General features: G+C 56.7%; 8 protein-coding genes across 8 annotated transcripts; 5 read left to right on the top strand and 3 right to left on the bottom strand.

Annotated features, from left to right (window-relative positions):
- Positions 1-2,276: 2,276 nt before the first annotated feature.
- Positions 2,277-4,702, top strand: ISF_08682 (hypothetical protein; the record flags this gene model as incomplete). Its single annotated transcript, XM_018852285.1, has 3 exons — positions 2,277-2,392; positions 2,472-3,191; positions 3,247-4,702. 3 exons carry the CDS (start codon positions 2,277-2,279, stop codon positions 4,700-4,702), a joined length of 2,292 nt encoding a protein of 763 aa, XP_018700611.1.
- An 836-nt stretch (positions 4,703-5,538) lies between these two features.
- On the top strand, positions 5,539-5,961 carry ISF_08681 (hypothetical protein; the record flags this gene model as incomplete). Its single annotated transcript, XM_018852284.1, has 1 exon — positions 5,539-5,961. The coding sequence occupies one exon, from the start codon at positions 5,539-5,541 to the stop codon at positions 5,959-5,961; it is 423 nt and encodes a 140-aa protein (XP_018700610.1).
- Positions 5,962-6,502: 541 nt separating this feature from the next.
- On the top strand, positions 6,503-7,510 carry ISF_08680 (cell wall protein; the record flags this gene model as incomplete). The annotated part of the gene is made up of 1 exon (XM_018852283.1): positions 6,503-7,510. The coding sequence occupies one exon, from the start codon at positions 6,503-6,505 to the stop codon at positions 7,508-7,510; it is 1,008 nt and encodes a 335-aa protein (XP_018700609.1).
- A 553-nt stretch (positions 7,511-8,063) lies between these two features.
- ISF_08679 (hypothetical protein) lies at positions 8,064-8,872 on the top strand (the record flags this gene model as incomplete). The annotated part of the gene is made up of 3 exons (XM_018852282.1): positions 8,064-8,441; positions 8,502-8,725; positions 8,782-8,872. 3 exons carry the CDS (start codon positions 8,064-8,066, stop codon positions 8,870-8,872), a joined length of 693 nt encoding a protein of 230 aa, XP_018700608.1.
- Positions 8,873-9,188: 316 nt separating this feature from the next.
- ISF_08678 (PLC-like phosphodiesterase, TIM beta/alpha-barrel domain protein) lies at positions 9,189-10,592 on the bottom strand (the record flags this gene model as incomplete). Its single annotated transcript, XM_018852281.1, has 4 exons — positions 9,189-10,101; positions 10,183-10,444; positions 10,514-10,538; positions 10,590-10,592. The coding sequence occupies 4 exons, from the start codon at positions 10,590-10,592 to the stop codon at positions 9,189-9,191; spliced, it is 1,203 nt and encodes a 400-aa protein (XP_018700607.1).
- Positions 10,593-11,594: 1,002 nt separating this feature from the next.
- ISF_08677 (SET domain protein) lies at positions 11,595-13,539 on the bottom strand (the record flags this gene model as incomplete). The annotated part of the gene is made up of 2 exons (XM_018852280.1): positions 11,595-13,385; positions 13,438-13,539. 2 exons carry the CDS (start codon positions 13,537-13,539, stop codon positions 11,595-11,597), a joined length of 1,893 nt encoding a protein of 630 aa, XP_018700606.1.
- Positions 13,540-14,856: 1,317 nt separating this feature from the next.
- On the top strand, positions 14,857-15,398 carry ISF_08676 (50S ribosomal protein L14; the record flags this gene model as incomplete). The annotated part of the gene is made up of 3 exons (XM_018852279.1): positions 14,857-14,871; positions 14,948-15,032; positions 15,103-15,398. The coding sequence occupies 3 exons, from the start codon at positions 14,857-14,859 to the stop codon at positions 15,396-15,398; spliced, it is 396 nt and encodes a 131-aa protein (XP_018700605.1).
- A 910-nt stretch (positions 15,399-16,308) lies between these two features.
- Positions 16,309-16,893, bottom strand: ISF_08675 (DNA-directed RNA polymerase, M/15kDa subunit; the record flags this gene model as incomplete). The annotated part of the gene is made up of 1 exon (XM_018852278.1): positions 16,309-16,893. One exon carries the CDS (start codon positions 16,891-16,893, stop codon positions 16,309-16,311), a length of 585 nt encoding a protein of 194 aa, XP_018700604.1.
- Between the last annotated feature and the right edge of the window lie 315 nt (positions 16,894-17,208).

Below are 17,208 nucleotides of genomic sequence, written 5' to 3'. Positions count from 1 at the left end.
ATGAGCTAAAAACGGAGCTCAGTAGTATTGGGCCAATCCATAGAGCGTTCCGCTAGATATGGGTTGCGATCGATGCATAGTCGTCTTATAAGCGCAACAAGGCCTACTCAAGTAACAGTAGTTAGATGTGGGTTTCTACAAGTCGCGCCAGATGTACTCACCCATTTTGCTGTGGCTTGAAGAGAGAAGTCACAAGACTGTCGTGTAGACGAAGTTCTATACCGGTATTAGACAGTAGTATAGCTGATGACAAGAACGGTGCTACTGGCAAAGGGAGTTGAGCAGAAGAAGGGTCAAGGTCTGCATCTTTAAATAGAGAAATGCCGAAGCCTGGGATTAACATTACATGTAACGTCGCCTAATGTGGACTGTATTACCTTCGAGTGATTGAGTGGTTGAACGGTTTCAGTTGCTAAGCTTCGTACAGGTGTATCCACACATTTGACGTACGATTAACCAACAGTGTCACCGTGGATATGAATAACTACTGTGTTGTTGTGGCTGTAAGGTCCCTCCATCGTTTAGGTGCCAATGTTATAGTAATGTGCCTTAACTCGTCCTTTGCCCTATCAACACGAGGCCAAGCCTCGCATGAAATTGCACAACATTCTCTACGACACAGCCTCATCATACTCTATAGATTTTTAGCATTTACCGATATAAAGCTCTAATGTCACAACCCACTAATAATGGGCCAAATACTACATGCATAAATGAGCAGTTTGGACAGAGTGAGGGTTCGTAGCTTCAGCCCTCTTATACGCCAGCGCCTCCTATGCATGCTCTTTCCATTTAACCGCCGCCGATATTAGACCTCTGTATCTTTATTGACCCGCCTCGCGTTTATTTTCAATATTATTGCCCGAGTTCGGTTCCAACCTCACTTGGATCTGTTTACTATAGCTTTTTGTCCCTCAGTTCCTCGCTGCAGCTCCTTAGCCATTGCCAAGTGGCCGTGGAACTCGTGTAGTATATAGGGCGAGTCGTGGCGTGCGTGTTTGATCTTGGCGTGCGAGGCTTAGATTTAGGTTTGGGGTGGTGGACGTTGGCGAGTGGAGAAGATCAATGGTGCACCTGTAGAAGCTGCGTGCCTTCTCATTCCGGACAAACCAACAGCCGTCCATGTCCAACTCTTATGACCATGGATGCAGGGGTTGGTTCATTGCATCTTGTGGCGGCCGGTGGTTGTTGGCTGGAGCCAGCGAGTGGTCGATAATCGGCTAATCGGTTCTTAGCAAGATCTTGCCTCGGCGTAGACGGGAGATGCGTGAAAGGCAGCAAAGTATAGAGATCTTTAAACCCCGCTTTTTTTAAAGAAGAAAAAGACGACCTGCGTTGCATAGGCAGGCTTGAGTTCTTTCGCAATACTCAATTATCTGCATTATACTGTCAGTGTCAAGGCCAATTGTATCTGTAAACAACTAACACCATAGCTTATCGTGATTGCCACCTGCTGAGGCCATGTGAAGTGGAAACACAGCACAGCAAGAGGCCAATAATAATGATGTGTGTTACTTACTCCATCGCGTTTTCTTTTTTCCATTCCATTTTCTTGCTTTAACGTGGTTACCGTGTCACTTATCGCTTGCCACCCGAAGTGCCTAGTTGGGGGGGTGATCTTCAGTGGCTGTCGTGCTGAATGCTGCCTGCTGGTTGCGACAAGTACATGTGAGTAAGTCGACGCATAATCGTCACGCAATGCTGCTCTGGGGTACTTGGGGTACTGGAGATGGGCCCTCCACATGACGCAAAGATGGAATTGACATGTGAGCAGCGAGATACAACTAGCTGGCCGACTTGCCAGATATTTCAACTTGGGAAAAACATCAACATTAATAAAGCTCTTGTTGACAATTGCGAAAACTCACTCCCACAGTACATACATACATCCCAGACGGCTACGGCTTCAGCCTCGGTGCCTGGCCAAATTCCTTGCAGCAGCCTGCAGCGGCTTGCAGCAGTTTGCAGCCCCTGCGTCCGGCCACCAACCGCACCCAAAGTACCTCGCCACAGTATTTACGCGGCAAGTGACAAGTTTAGACCACCACCTGCGACGCGACCCACCGCGGCAAACCTCAGACCTCAGACCTCGACCTCGACCTCGACTTTTGGCTTGATCCAGCCCTGTCCACCCTGTTTTTGACCTCCATCGCCAATCTGTCCCTTTCCACACATTCGCCTGGAGCGACTTGTCCATTCCAGCTCTGCCAGGCTCGCGCTTACATCTCTGCGCATCGAATTCCCCGACAGTTACCTGTATTGCCGGATTTCGCGCCATGGCCGAAGCTCCCAATGGCTCTGCGCAGCCCAGCGCCAAAGGAAACGGTTCTCGCAAAGTCACGACCACAACCAAGCCGGGCTTCGTCCGTTGGTCGATAAGCTTGGTGGCACGGTAAGCTCCTTCTCTCGCGCGTGCTCTTTCCGTCATCAACACCTCTTCGCCACCAGGCACTCGCTAACGCACCACGCAGCCTCGCCACCTGGGCCGTCATCCTCACCATCCTCTTCCGATGCCCGCCTACGCTCCAAGACTGCGACGAGTCCTCCCCCTTCGTCTGCAAGCACTACTTCCGAGTCAAGAACGCCGTCACGCCCCATGCCAAGCCCTACTATGACCGGTATGCCGCGCCGTACGTCGACGTTGCCCGGCCCTACTACGACACCGTCAAGACCAACGTCGTCACACCCATCGGGCACTACGCCGTCCACTACGGCGAGCCCTGGGCTGCCAAAGGTCGCGACTACGCTCTGACCCAGTGGGAGGTTAATGGACAGCCGCGCATCGCACAGCTCCACGCCGTGTCGCAGGCCCAGTACGACAAGACTCTCGCGCCGCACGTCTCCAAGGCTGTCGCGCTGGCCGCGCCGTACTACGATGCGGCCAAGACGCAATCCCTGTACGCCGTGGACAGCATCGTTTACCCCGCCTACGAATTCTCTAAGCCATATGCCATCCATGGCTACGACACTTGGCATAACTTTGCCCTCACCACGGTGCTGCCGGCAGCGCAGTGGACCTGGTCCAACACCAACGCGTTCCTAGACCGCGCTGTTTGGCCCCAGCTCCGCGTCGTCTATGTTGAGAATGTCGAGCCTCAGCTTGTGCGCATCGGCGAGCGCCTGGGACGCTACAAGTCGCATGTCAAGAACAAGACCCTGCATGAATCGGGCACGCTGGCGCCCGCCTCCAGGTAAGCGTTGACCACCATTTCTACCTGAACCCTGTATTCTAACAAGACACGGCAGCTCAACGACTGGGTCTCAATCATCGTATGTGAGCAAGCCCACTCCACAAAACACCGTTCCGGATGCCGCCAATGGCGAACCCAGCGACGAGCCTACACAGAGTGAGGCGCAAGTCCAGGCCGAATCTAGCCGCAACCCTGTCGAAGCTCCGGAGCCGGAAGAGGATGAAGCCGACAGAGACCGGAAAGTCCGCGAAATGGTTGCCAACGATTTGGGGTCGTGGCAGGAAAAGTTTGCCACACAAGCCGAGCAGGGCGCTGCCGAGATTGAAGACAGCATAGACGACATCTCCCGTCGCATGATTGACGAGGGGGCCAACGTTGTTGGAGTTGCCCTCACCCAGCAGCTGCAAGACACAATCACGACCGAGGTTGCGAACCTAAAGGAAAAGATCAACGCCCTCGTTTCTCAGCACCTCGAAGGGGCCGAGGTGGACGCCCACGAGGAAACCATCCAGGCCGTCAGGGCCGCGGGCATCGCCATCAAGTCCAAGGCGCAGGCGATCCGCAGCTGGCGCGAGCAGTACGACGAGGACGTGCAGAGCACGGTCTTGTCAACCTCGGACGTGCACTTCGCCATCCTCGACGAGACGCGGAGCCTCGCGCTGCAGCAGATCGGCATGAAGTGGGCGTGGACCGACGGCATCACCTACAAAGACTGGGCCAAGTACCACGAGCTCAAGAGCACCCTGAGCGACTGGACCGAGGAGCTGAAGCAGATGATCGTCACCCACCCGACCCTGCTCGAGGCCCAGGACGCGGTCGTGCGGGTCGAGGACCGCGGCATGGCCATCGCCGCGGCGGCCGCCAGGGAACTGGCCAGCCTTAAGGAGGTTGTCCAGTGGAAGATTGACGCGGAGGATGTGGCGGATGAGTTTGACGCTGACCGCCTTAAGGCGATTGTTGAGGAGAGAGCCAGGTTGGCTGAGGAGGCCAGGCTCAAGGCGGAGGAGGAAGCCAGGCTCAAGGCGGAGGAGGAAGCCAGACTCAAGGCAGAAGAAGAGGCACGCGCCAAAGCTGAAGAGGACGCTCGCGTCAAGGCTGAGGAAGAGGCCCGCGTCAAGGCTGAAGAGGAAGCCAGAGCGGCCCAAGAGGCCGCCGACGAAGACGAGGACGAGGACGTGCGGATTCACTCGATGAAAGAGTCGATCGAATCGAAACCTCTTGTCAGCGTCGATGTCGATGTAGAATACACCGAAGAGGACGAGCGCATGCGATCGGTCAGGGAGGCGCGCACGTCGCACCCTCTCATCAGTGAGGCCGTGCCTGAGGCCGCTGCTGAGGAGACCGAGGAGCCAGGTCAGGCCACACCAGAAGAGACACCAGCGGATGCCGACGGTAATGAAGAGGAAGAGAAGCCCGCGGTGCCGAAAGGGAACGGGGTCCCGGCCCAAGCCGCGAACGGCGGCCCCAAACACACCCAGCCCGTCCAGCCCCCCAACGCCGTCGACCGGTAAGGTGCGCGGGGAGTAGCGGACAGGTCAACCAGCTGTAATTTGTTGTTTTTTTAATTTTCACACCCTGTGGCATGGTCCTTTTTCTATAGTTGCTGTTGTTTGTTTCATCGCAATGGGGTGCCACCGCATGGGAAATCAAGGAAGAGCGAGCGCTTTGAATGGGCGGATAGGCGGCGGCGGGAGAAGCCGCATGCAGAAGGAGAGAGCACGGCCTGTATATATATGAGTTTGGCAAAACGGAGGGGAAAACGAAAGTGTAGAGGGTTGATTGATTGAATGAATATACGCATTACACTCCGAAGCCCCGGTCTCTCACGGGTATCTGATGCTAGTTGTTTGCGTTCATTTGAACACGCCAAGACTGCCAGCACGCTCTACGTATTGTTCTCGCTGTGATGTTTTGCTACTGTAAATATTCTACAAGTATTGTTCTCGTTGCGAACCGGCAGTGAAGCAACCGGTCTTTGCGCTGCGCTCGAAGCACTCCCCGGCATGGGCGGCACAACCCAAGGCCCGGGACAGGGGCGGCAAACACGGATACCCGAGTGTTGTTCTCGTTTTCGGATGGGAAAGTGATGTTTGTGATGCCAACGGGCTCGTCAACATGTGCCAACAGATCGGGCCGTTGGTGAGGAGGTGATTCAGGCGGGAGCAAACGAGCAGGACGAGGATAAATAGATGCAAGCTCGCAGGTTTTTTCAAGGCAGAGAAAGCTGTTTTCCATCTGCATTCCTTTACGAGCCTGCATTCTGAGCTCAGTTTGCGCCGTTGTTTACAGTCTTCTGTTGGTTTCATCGCCTAACCCAAAGCCAACTTGCTTTCTATCAACAGCCACCATGAAGCCCGCCCTGCTCCTCCGCCCCCTCCTTGCCGCCCTCTCCTCCGCCCTGCCGCCCGTCCCGCCCTCCTCCGCCACCGCACTCGCCCTTCGCTCCGGCTGCAACCAGTCCGCCTGCCCGGACGGCCGCTTCGGCCTCGACCTGTGGAGCGTGTGGGCGCACAACTTTGCCTGGCTCACCGAGCTCCGCTGGCGCGGGGAGTGCGGGTGCCACGCGTTCGCCGTCGACACGCTCGCCGGCTGCAAGACCTTTACCATCTGCACGGGCACGCACTCGGTGTGCCTGGACTGGCGCGCGGGAAGGGGACACTGGATCGACCCGCAGGGCAAGAAGACGTGCTATAGTCTGAAGAATGACTATGTCTGCGGGACGAGGGGCTGGCAGGCGTGGCCGACGGAGGAGGTGGAGTGCACGTGGTGAAGACGCGGTTGCGAGGTCAGCATGGACGGTCGTGGAGAAGACGGGATACGAACCTGGGGAGGGATTCTGAGGGGCTGTGTTGATTGGCTTCGTTTGTGGAACGGAATAGTGTTGAGCCTTTTTCGTGCTAGAAATCGGATGGTGGTGTGTGCTTGTGTTTCTACGCGTCTTGGTGGGTGAGTTGGGCTCGTCTTGAACTCTGTTGGTTGGGCAAACCTTGAGACATAACAATACATTTGCGAATAATTGCCATACCATTCTTGTTATTTTATCATTCTCATAACTCGAATCACTCGGGGTATTTTTGTGATTTTATTGTTCCAGTAATCTTTGTACTTTTTACAACTGTGAATTGGTGAAATGGTGGAATGCTTGCTGTTGGTGCGGTGGCTTCCTAGCAAAAAAGCCTAGCACGCCAGTAGTCTGATGGTAGACGATCCATCTTGTAGCGAGATGGTACTAATCATAAACGAAATGGTGAGAAATATTGTGCCCTAAGTGAAAGCCTGTAGGAAACGTTGCGTGATCCTGTGGAAACGAAATGCAGCAGCAACCAGCACCTGCACGCGAGTTGTTCACCTCTTCATGCCGAGCAGCCACCCCGCCTCTCGTCAAGATGAAGCTCTCCCTCATTCTTCACTTCGCCACCAGCGCCCTCGCCTTCACCGTCCCGCTGCTCGCTCCGCGCGAAGCCGACGACAACGGCACCGCCACCACCTCCCTACTCGCCCCACGCGACGACATGGACGGCACCGCCATCCAGAGCCTGCTGCTCGACATCCGGCACTTCACCAACGACCTGACCGAGTCCTTCAAGAAGTACAAGGGCAACCAGAGCGCGCTGTACTACAACTCGACCATGCTCCTGCGGACCCTGCGCGAGGGCCTGCCCCTCGTCCAGGCGCACCCGGAGCTCGCCCTGCGCGACGCGCTGCGCCTCATCACCCCCGTCAAGAGCCTCGCCAAGGGCGGCCGCCAGCTACGCCGCGCCGCGCTGCTGCGCCGCCTCCGCGTGCGCCGCGAGCACGCCTGCGAGACCGTCCGCGAGTACGTCGTGGACATTCACGACGCGGGCATGCTGCTGAAAGACGCCGTCATCGAGAAGCTGCCGGCGGGCGTGGTGCGCGTGCTGGCGCCGTACCTGGCGGTCGGTGTGACGAGGAACTTGGTGGACAGCGTGGTGGACTTTAGCAAGGACAAGTGTAAGAACGTGGGCTGGAGGAAGATACGGCCGCCCCCGATGACGCCGGACCCGCGGACGAGCAGCAGCGCCCCGACTGCTGGCGGGCCGACGACGACGGAGAACTTGGCGTCGACTACGGGCTCGTCCTCGACAAAGGTGACGACGTCGACCGTCTCTGCTCCTCTCCCCCCGACCACTACCACGTCCTCGAAGACTGCCTCACGTTCGACTACGGACGTGGAGCTCGTTGATTCCTCGACGACTGCCTCACCGTCGACGAGTGCTTCACCGTCGACAACTGCTGCACCGTCGACAACTGCTTCACCGTCGACCACTGACGTGGAGGTTCTTGATAATGTCGACTAAACTGACAATGCTCGGAACGTTCATTTTCGTTGCACAAGACGGCGACAAGGGCATATGTGTAGAACAAAAGGCAGATGCAAACGCATCAACGCCACCTCCAAGACACATGTGGCTGGAGGGTGATGAGAATACGAACACGAGCATCGTCACCCCTGTAGTTAGCAAGTGGTGAAAGTGGCATGACAGAAGACATGCTTAATGGACATCACTTTAAATTGGGTCATCTTTTTGTTCATCTTCTATCTCTGATGTTTTTTAATCAACACCAATACCATAGTCTACTTGCTTCACCGTCAAGTCCAATTGTAGCTCCTGCTCATCACCCAGAACAACTCCCCACCAAAAAGCCGCTCCAGCATAACCTCCCAGCCACATCCACAGCCACGTACAGCTTGCGCAATCGCCGCCCTCAAGCAACCTCACCAACCTCACCGACGTCCGACAACAATGCCTCGAATCCGAATCCATAATACCCTCCACCTCCCCTAACTAGGTACACCGAACCATCCCAACGACCCCCCGGGCCCCGGGCCACGGCGCGCGCGCACCACCCATGGCGGGGGTCGTCTTCCAAACCTACCGGCCAGCGCCGCCGCGCGGCCCCGACCTCGTCGTCGCCGGCCCCTCCTCGCAGCGACAATCCCCAACGCAGCAGATTGAGCTGCAGCCGATGATGACGCCCGCCGCGTACCCACCACCGCCGCCCGCGTCCCGACGACAACCGCCGCCGCCACCACCACCACCGCCGTCGCTCTCGCACGACCTCGTCATGGAGAGGGCGCTGCCGCGCGCCTCCCACCGCTACGGGCTGTCGCAGGCCATCGCGCGCAGCGTCAGCATGAGCCTGGCGCTGGCCGGCCTGGCGAGCGCGCTGTACCTGGCCGCGCGGTGGCGCATAAAGCGCGGCGTCGCGGGCGTGGCGATTGGGGCGGTACGCTCCCACCCTCCCCGGTCCTGTCTCTGCGTGTCGGATGCTGACTGACACTCACAGAACGCCGTGGCCATCCTCATCGACGCATTCATGCTCATCGACCTCATCAACACCAACCTGCCGCGCGTCTCGCCCTACGCCATCGGCGGCCTCGACCTGGTCATGATGGCCGCGGCGCTGACGGCGGGCCTGTTCGTCGAGCTCTCGGACGAGGGCTACGAGGACGACCCGGCGCCCTGGCGGCACGTCATGGTGGTCACGGCGGGCCTGACCTGGGCGACTGCGTAAGTTTGAATGCCGGACGGACGGTCAGGGCAGAAATGGCTAACAGTGTGCGTAGGGGCGTGCGGCTGGTCTACGTGATATGGAGCATCCTGGACTGTCGCCGCGTGCGCAAGACGAGGCAGGACATGCAGAGAAACTACGTATGAACGGGCTTGGACACGGCCGTGGCGTAAATAGACGCGATGCTCGTTGTTGCTTGCGGTGCAGGATGCCTGATTTGTTTGCTCTGCTTATATCTGGACATGCCAAGGATACCCCGATTTGTTTGATAGCGCTTGACGTATATTGAAAACCACACTTGTTGCATTGTTTCTATCGCTTGACACGTATCTATATTCAAGAATCACATCGCAGCCTTGCTTCATAGCGCTTCCTCCTCAACTCTTCACCAGCCGTCCGTCACTGCACGTATCCTGTCTATATCGCGCTCTATTCCTATCGTCACATCCTGGGTATATCCTCTCAGTTGCGGCTGTACTCGCCCGGCTCCAGCTCCGCCTCGTCGCACCACCTCCCCGCGCTCACCGGATTGCACCGCGCCGGCCTGCCCCCCGGCAACCGCACCGCATAATCGCACCCCCAGCGCGCGCTCGGCCCGTACGCCGGAAAGTCCGTCGACACGACCTGCGCGCCCGACCGCAGCGCCGCCTCCCTCCTCCCCGTCTCGCACTTGTCCCGCAGCACCGTGTCCAGCGGCACGTCCGCGCGCGTGCGCACCCAGTACCCCGCCGCCACCTGCGCCCGGATCCGCTCCACCGCCTCCTCGCCCACCGGCTCGTTGTGCTTCTGGAACGCGCAGTCCGGGTCCCCCGGCGCCGCGTTGGTGAAAATCATCCGCCCCTCCAGGTTCGGCCGCCCGGCAATGTACGCGCTGCGGACGGGGTGCACCGGCCCGTTGTCCATGAGGAAGAAGGCGCGGCCGCGCGCCGAGTCGAGGTCCGGCCAGCCGCGGCGCAGCACCGCCCCCTCGAGCGTCTCGGAAGGGTTGTCCTCGCGGCGCAGGTCGTCGGGGAGGATGAGCTGCTCGTGGGGGAAGACGGAGCGGATCTCGGCGTCGAGGAAGTCGAGCAGCGCGGTGTCGTTCCAGGCGATGACCTTGGCGCCGCCGATGAGGCCGCCGATGGACTCGGCGGTCTTGAGCTCGAGGAGGATGGGGATGGGGACGGCGCGCGGGTGGGCGTCCAGCCAGCGCTTGACGATGCGCAGGCACTGGACGACGCTGGCGCAGACGGAGCCGACATCGAGGTCCGGGACGTGCAGCACCTTGGTGCTGTTGGTGGTGAAGGTTGGGTCGTCGGGGAAGGGGAGGCCGACGAGGCGGCGGATGAGCGGCTTGGCGTAGTTGCCGCCGTCGGGGTCGGCGAGGATGTCGAGTCTTTTCCATGGTCAGCATCTGAACAAGAAAGGGTAGATAAATGTATATAGAAAGAGAGAGACGGAGAACGGAGAAACTCACTCTAGACTACGCACGCGGCTGTACTCCAGCTGCACGTCCAGCGCCGAGTGCGAGTAGCGAAAATTGATCGCGTCGTCCGCGAACCGCGCCATGAAGCCCTGCTCCTTCGGATCCGCCTCGACGTGGTAGCTATTGTGCGTGCCGACCACCTGCACCTCGTTCATCCGCACCGCGCCCTCGGTCCATGTCAGTCCGTTGCGGACGTAGTAGGCGTCTGGGGAAATCGAGCCGTCGCAGGCGAGGGCGGGAGGAAGCAGCAAGACTAGAAGCGGATCATCTTGTCAGAAGAACCCAAGCGAGATGAATGCGGCTTTCGGCGTCTTGAACTCACGTAGAGGCCATGCTCGCGCTGGAAGCTGTCGCGGGTCAGTGGCTGAGGTGCTCGGCGGTCTCGGAGGTGTACGTACCATGGTGCCGCGTCAAGATGCGGCGAATTCAACGACCTGTGCTATGGAGGAGGAGAAATAAAAATGACGATAAATTCTAGAAATGGTGTCAAGAAGAATAATAATAGTCAATTAAAATGCAAAATGTGAGGTGGTCTTGGGTGAGAGGTCTGAGGAGTGAGTGAGTGAGCTCTTATTATTTATGCCGTGTGTTGGAGGTGCGGGTGCTGCGGCCTCTTCTTCTCCGCACCACCATGATGAAACCGCTTGGGCCATCCCGTTGTCGCTGCATCTCGGCAGTGCATCGCAGCCATCAGATAACGGTGCATATTGACATCGACAGTGATGCATGCTCCCTCTTTCCATTCTTCGACACTTCCTGACAACCAACCTCTAGCTTGCCAACCAAGCTGCCCGACTACCTACCCTACAGCACTCCATCGAGCCAGCAAACGAGCGCATCCCATCTCCCCTACAATTTCATCGTCTTGCCATCTGCCGCCCGTCCTTCGCATCGCGTTGGGTAGATTGTCGTTATAGATCACCATGCAGCTTCCTGCAGCCCCAAAGAGATAGCGCATCGCATGGCGCCCGCCCTGCAGCACGCGGTCCCGTCCGACCACCTTATTTGGCGCCACAGGGCTGCAACGTCGCCCATCCATCCAACGGTTGCCACGCCGCGAGAATACGCTCGTGTATTGGACCACCGCAAGACAAGCTATCATCTGTCATCCTGTACTTCTGTATTTCTGTACTTGACTAGTCTGACTCTCGACTACATCTGCCTACCTACATTAGCTTACATCTTGCAGCTTGTAAATCTCGCAACGCTACCATATTGTACATCCACCAACCGACTCCAACGGTCACATAACTACCCACTGCATTTATAGCTCATTATATATTTGAAAAGATTGCTTAAAGGTAATTTACACGGCCGCTACTGTCAGCTGCCCGCTCGCTGTAAAATGTTAGGATTTAAATCAACATCTATCTAACTGCCTTACGCCGCCTACACTGCTCCTCCTATGCAAGGGATTCCGTCAGCTTCCTGCTCTTCTTCCGAGGCCGCGCAGTTCGCCGAATGCCCTCATCTCGCGCCGTCGATTTCTGCTCAAAGGCCTTCCGCCCCCGAGCCACTCTCTCGTCCTTGTGATCCAGGAACCGGTGCACCGTCCGGTGGTCCAGCACCCGCTCTTCCTTGTCGCCCGGACCCTCCTTGTCCGTCTTTGGCCACATGTACCCATACACCTTCGAATGTCTCTCGCATCGAGGGCACGATGCACGTGTATAGTACGCATTGGGCTGTACGAATGCTGTGTTGCAGATGCTGCACTGAACCCAAGCCATCGCAGGCTCTGAAAGTAAAAGTGGCGTCAGGACATAGTCGCCAGGCACTCTCACTCTCGCAGGCGGCGTCTTCTCCCGGAACACCCTGCGCTGGTACTTGCGTTTGGTCACCACCGGCGCATTTGCCTTTTGCACCTCATCCACCGGCTCGATGCTGACTGTTATGCTGTCCGCAGCCTCATCGTCGCTCATGACGATACAGGTAGCATCCGATTTCTGTGGTGACTCAGTGTCTTGTGACGAGTTGGGCGATGGAGGCATGACCACTGCCCTGGGCTCCTCCGAGGGCTCAAGCGACGAAGAATCCGACTCCAAAGCTTCGCTTTCTTCCGACGAGTTAGCCGATACACGGTTAGCCGCTTCCCTGGGCTTCTCCGACGGTTCGGGCGACGAAACATCCGTCTCGAGTGGCTCGTCTTGACTTGTGATGCTGTCGCTAACTGAGCTGCCACGGGAAGCCTCGCGCGCAGCGTCGACCAGCTCGACTGTCTGCTTGAGCTTCTTGGCCGGTGTTACTGGCGGTGTAGCCATCGCGTCAAAAGTGCGCTTGCCCAACCGCGGCGTCGATTCGACCGCGGATGAGGTGCAGGCGGCAGGTGAAGCCGCTGAATCTGCTCCGCCATCTTGCTGCAGTTTCGAGGCGGTCCGCGTCTTGCGAACTCTTGGTCGCATAGCAGGCGTGACCGAGGGCGTTCGAGAGGAACCACTGATGCTGTCATCGCGTCGGCGTCTACGCAGCGCATACGTGTCCGCCTTGAGTGCTGCCTCGCCCTCATCCTGGGTTGGCTTGCTCGTACCGTCATCCCAGCCGTTTCTGCCTTCATCCTCGCACGTTTTGCAAAGACATTCACAATTATCTTGGCCGAAATAATTGTCGCCATAGGTGACTGTGATTTCCTCGCCGACGGCAATGTTGCGCATGGCGACAATTTCGATACTGGCGTGGCTCGTCGTCATGAGTGTGGCGTTGGCATCGCAGTCGTGGTTTGCAAATCTGGCAGGTCCCATGAAAAGGCTGGTGGATTTGCTTCGGGAGCTGACGACGATGCTAAAGTCCTTCTTGCGGTTCGAGATCAAGTCTTCCTCTTCGGGTGTGATGGTCACCTTCATGCCGGAAAGGTACTTGATGCTCTCGTTGCGGCGGATGGGTCGTCGAGCGGTGATGCTGGCTTCGTGGTTGATGACGGTGTAGCGATTTGTGGAATTGACTTCCCAGGGACAGTCCGGAAGATATATGTTAATGTAGCGTCGGAGGTGGCGGCGAAAGTCGTCTCTTTCCTTGTCGGTTTTGAGAGCGGCCGAGAATCTGCGCAGGCCGTCGGTCTCGAGGAGCTTGACCTCTGCGGCGGCAGGGTTCTTGTTTATGACGGCCTCATCTTGGAGGATTTTGGCGATTGAGTCTTCCACGACGCCGCGGGTCGGGTGGTACGAGGGGCGGTTCTTTGGGATGGTGGTCCAGTAGAAGACCTGAATGGTTAGCAGGTCGCTGGGCGCGTAGGTGCCAGACGGGCAGACGTACATGATCGACGAGAGCATCGGTTAGAATATCGTCGTATGCGGAGAGTTGAGCCAACGTTAGGACGGGGCGTTTGGGGGCGGCCGTCTTTTTGGCGGGAGGCATGTCCGCTGTACCAGGCAGGCCCAGAGCTGTGCAGTTGAGTGATTATGAGAGCATACAGACGGCAGGTGAAGGAGAGAGCAGCGCTGTGCCGGCCGTGCCAATTGGAGGTGCAGGTTGTGACTGGCGCAAATGAGAAACCCTAGAAACAGGAGGGCGGGCGTAGGCTGTTGAGACAGGGATTGGGAATGAGTAGAATGCGGAAGAGACAGAAACGCTGAGTTTATAGAGGCCTGCGGAGAGTAAGGAGAGTTATGTGAGGTCCTGGTGTGACGGTGACGTGGGAGGGATGGATGCGGATGAAAAGAAGGCGTCGCGATGAGTTGGCAGGAGGTGAAAAGGGAAGGGAAGAAAGATGGTGACAGCACCGACTGAGCTCCTTCCTCCCTGGCTTAAGCTGAGTGAAGACCCGCTGTCGCGCACTGCCATTCCGCTGGCAGGGCGACCACACCCGGTTATATTAAGATTCAATTGAATAAAGTTCAGACTCTTTCATCTCAATACTCGAGGAAGAATTCTTCTATTTCTTTGTTTTTAATTCTTTGTTTTATCACTTTTTTATCAAAACGCTCGAGCAGTCAGCTTTCTGTACCTGCAGCAGGCTTGACCGTGGCGGATTCTGCAGATTAATCGGGTGGCTGGGATATTTCGACGCGCCTCGTTCCTTGGTCGCGACAATGTAGCACGGCGTGGACTATTGGAATCCGAGCGGCAACAAGCAGCAATCGGTGTCCCATAAACTATTGTCGCACGTTGTAGTGATGAGTACGGCTTGAATCAGACGGGATGCACCCAGCCAGCGGGTACAGCAGACAAGTGACTAAGAATTGAGCGAATAAGCAGACACAAAAGAGGAAGGAACAAAGAAGGAAGAAAAAAAGAACAAGGAGGTGAACAAGGGAGCGAGGCTGAGCTTTGCTGAATCCTGAATGCCATCACCTACTGAAGTTATACGTGGCTAATATGCTACGTAATCGTTGTCTGTGGCCCTTCGCCATGCAATGTGATTGACCAGGCACCAAGGATTGACTCAAAGATAATGGCCGTTTCGGCTGTGCAATGCAGATTCCAATAACCTCTGCCTCGCCTCCAAATTCTCCGTTTCAAAGCCCAAACATGTTCCTGCGCACCTTGTTCCTGCGCAAGGCTGCCTCGGCCGTTAGTCTCATCGCCAGTCACGTCACCAAAATCCACCAGCCAGATTTGCCACGTGATCTCCGCCAACGGAGCGGAAAAACTACGCGACCCAAAAGTTGTCGGAAGCTCCAAAGGGAGCTCGAAACGATCCAGCGATCGACGATTCTCGGCACATAGCGAGCCATGATTCAATTAAAGGTGCGTCATCTTTACGGGTGCTTTTGCTATTACGAGTTGTCCTATCTTTTGAACTCACAGGCTAATGCGCGGACAGACAATCCTCAACTGCATCGACAACTCGGGTGCCGCCCTCGTCGAGTGCGCCCTCGTCGTCGGGCAGAAGCGCCACGCCAGAATCGGTACGAGATCCTCCTGCCCACCAATCGACAGCCATGCCCTCGTCATGAATACTGACCCCCCACTGCTCAGGTGACCGCATCGTCGTCGTCGTGCAGGAGCACCGCGCCGCCTCCGCGTCGGGCATGTCCGGCACGTCCAGCGCCGCCAAGGTCAAGCGCGGCGACATGCGGCACGCCGTCGTCGTGCGCACCAAGTACCCGACGCAACGCCGCGACGGGTCCGCCGTCCGCTTCGCCGACAACGCCTGCGTGCTGCTCAACAAGGCCGGCGACCCCGTTGGGTCGCGCATCAACGGCGTCGTCGGCGCAGAGCTCAAGCGCAAGAAGTGGAGCAAGATCCTGTCCATGGCCCCGATGCAGGCGTGAAGTGGCCGGTGGGAGCACGGGTTGGAGTTGAGGGAGATTTTCAGGAGGAGAGAGACACATACAAAGAGAGGGGAGAGAGAAGCAGAGAGAAAGGGAGAGAGCGAGAGGACTGTATTATATCCCCGGACGAATGATGTACATTACATTGGCATTCTGCCTGGCGTTTACAAGACGGGAGCCTGCGTGAGGCCATCTCATTTACAATCCATGATTTACTCTACTTATCCTACAAGTGGCTTACTCTACGTATTCAAGTGCCCTGTTCTACAGTCTACAGCTTGAGAAGTTTACATGCACATCTGCACAGCATTACAATTATAAGATCAAATAAAACATTCCAAAACTCGTATTCATAACATGTTCGTAACCCTTGTTAACATTGGCGATCCATATGGACTATACCACCGTCTGCTTTTACCATGTAAACCAAACTCCTTGCTCCAAAAGTCTCAAATAAAAAACGCCATGCATCCCTTGTGTGCTGCCCCCTCCCAGCATCTCCATGGGTATATCTCATACAGAGTAGTCTAAACAATGCAACAAAAAAAACGCGCTGTTCAAGTAAAGATGTGGCCGCACGAGCAGCAGACGTAGAACAGTTTCTTCGTACAATGTCAACACGAGAACTCTGTGGCTAAGAGAGGAAGAGGGGCCAGGCTTACCATGCCGGTTTCAGCGCTACGCTGCTGCGACTGGAAGAAGACGGCCTCCTCGTGGGTGCAGCGAGGGCACGTCTTGTTGGAGCGAGGAAGCTAGAGCGAGGGTAAGAAATGCCAGTTAGCCAGCCTGTTGGAAAAGGGAATGCAGGGCTGGGCAGTGTAGTGGGTGAAACGCTTCCTCCATGGTGTAGTGGAAAATGAAAACAAAAAATTAATGTGGTAATGTATGCATGTGTTGTTGTCGCGGTTCGTCATCTCTCAGAGGAAAACTCGCTGGATGTTTCGGTGCAGTCGGTGGGAGATGCATTCTCGAAATCAAAAAAAGCATCGTCTCCAAATTCCTCAAACAGGTCCTCCTCGGTCCAGCCAACATTCGTGGCATACGCAGCAAAATAATCGGCACTCGGTTCGGCGTCCTCCCTTCGTGTTGTTGTCTTAATCGTCGCCGTCGTCATCGTGAGAGTCAAGTCCGAGCTCGGTTCGCCGCACGTGTCGCAGGTGATGAAGGAGCCGCACAAGGTACAAAACAACGAAGCGTGCTGGAGGTGAGGCTGGCTGCTACTAACCGTGGGATCGGCGCCGACGTCCTGGGTGACACCGGCCGTCTCGCCGGCCGAGTTGTTGAGGATGTTGCGGAAGACGCAGGTCGACCGGGCCTCCTCGGTGTACTGGCAGGTGCGGCAGGTGAACTGCAGCTTGTGCGCCTCCTCGTCCTCCTTGGGGTACAGCATGTTGGAGCACTCGGAGCAGAAGCGGAACGTGATCTGCTCGAGCGTCTTGCCCTCGCTGGCAGACGCGTCGCCCTGGTATGAGGTGGTGGACTGGGGGGTCGCCATTGCTCGTGGTAGTGTTGCGGGTGTCGCGCTCGATAAGCTATCTAAAATCTTTGATGAAAGGTTGAAGAGCAAGGTCGGGAGCGAGAGAGCGAGTTGGGTATTATATGGGCGGAAAATGTTGAAGTGGTGTCACGCAGGAGATGCTGGTTTTCAAGTGGGTGAGCCTGGGTGCCTGGGTGGAACCTTGCCACGATGGATGAGTCAGCGAGCAAAGTGTGGTGTGTGGGTGTCGAAGAAACATTGTAGAGAAGCAGCGCAAACAGGGTTAAATATAGAAAAAATGTAGAGATCGTGGTGTAAGATTCTTTGATTTTC

This window comes from Cordyceps fumosorosea (genome assembly GCF_001636725.1).
Source record: "Cordyceps fumosorosea ARSEF 2679 chromosome Unknown scaffold_33, whole genome shotgun sequence".
NCBI classification, from domain to species: domain Eukaryota; kingdom Fungi; phylum Ascomycota; class Sordariomycetes; order Hypocreales; family Cordycipitaceae; genus Cordyceps; species Cordyceps fumosorosea.
The sequence above is the reverse complement of the archived record's forward strand: the minus strand, read 5'-3'. Positions and strand labels throughout refer to the sequence as shown.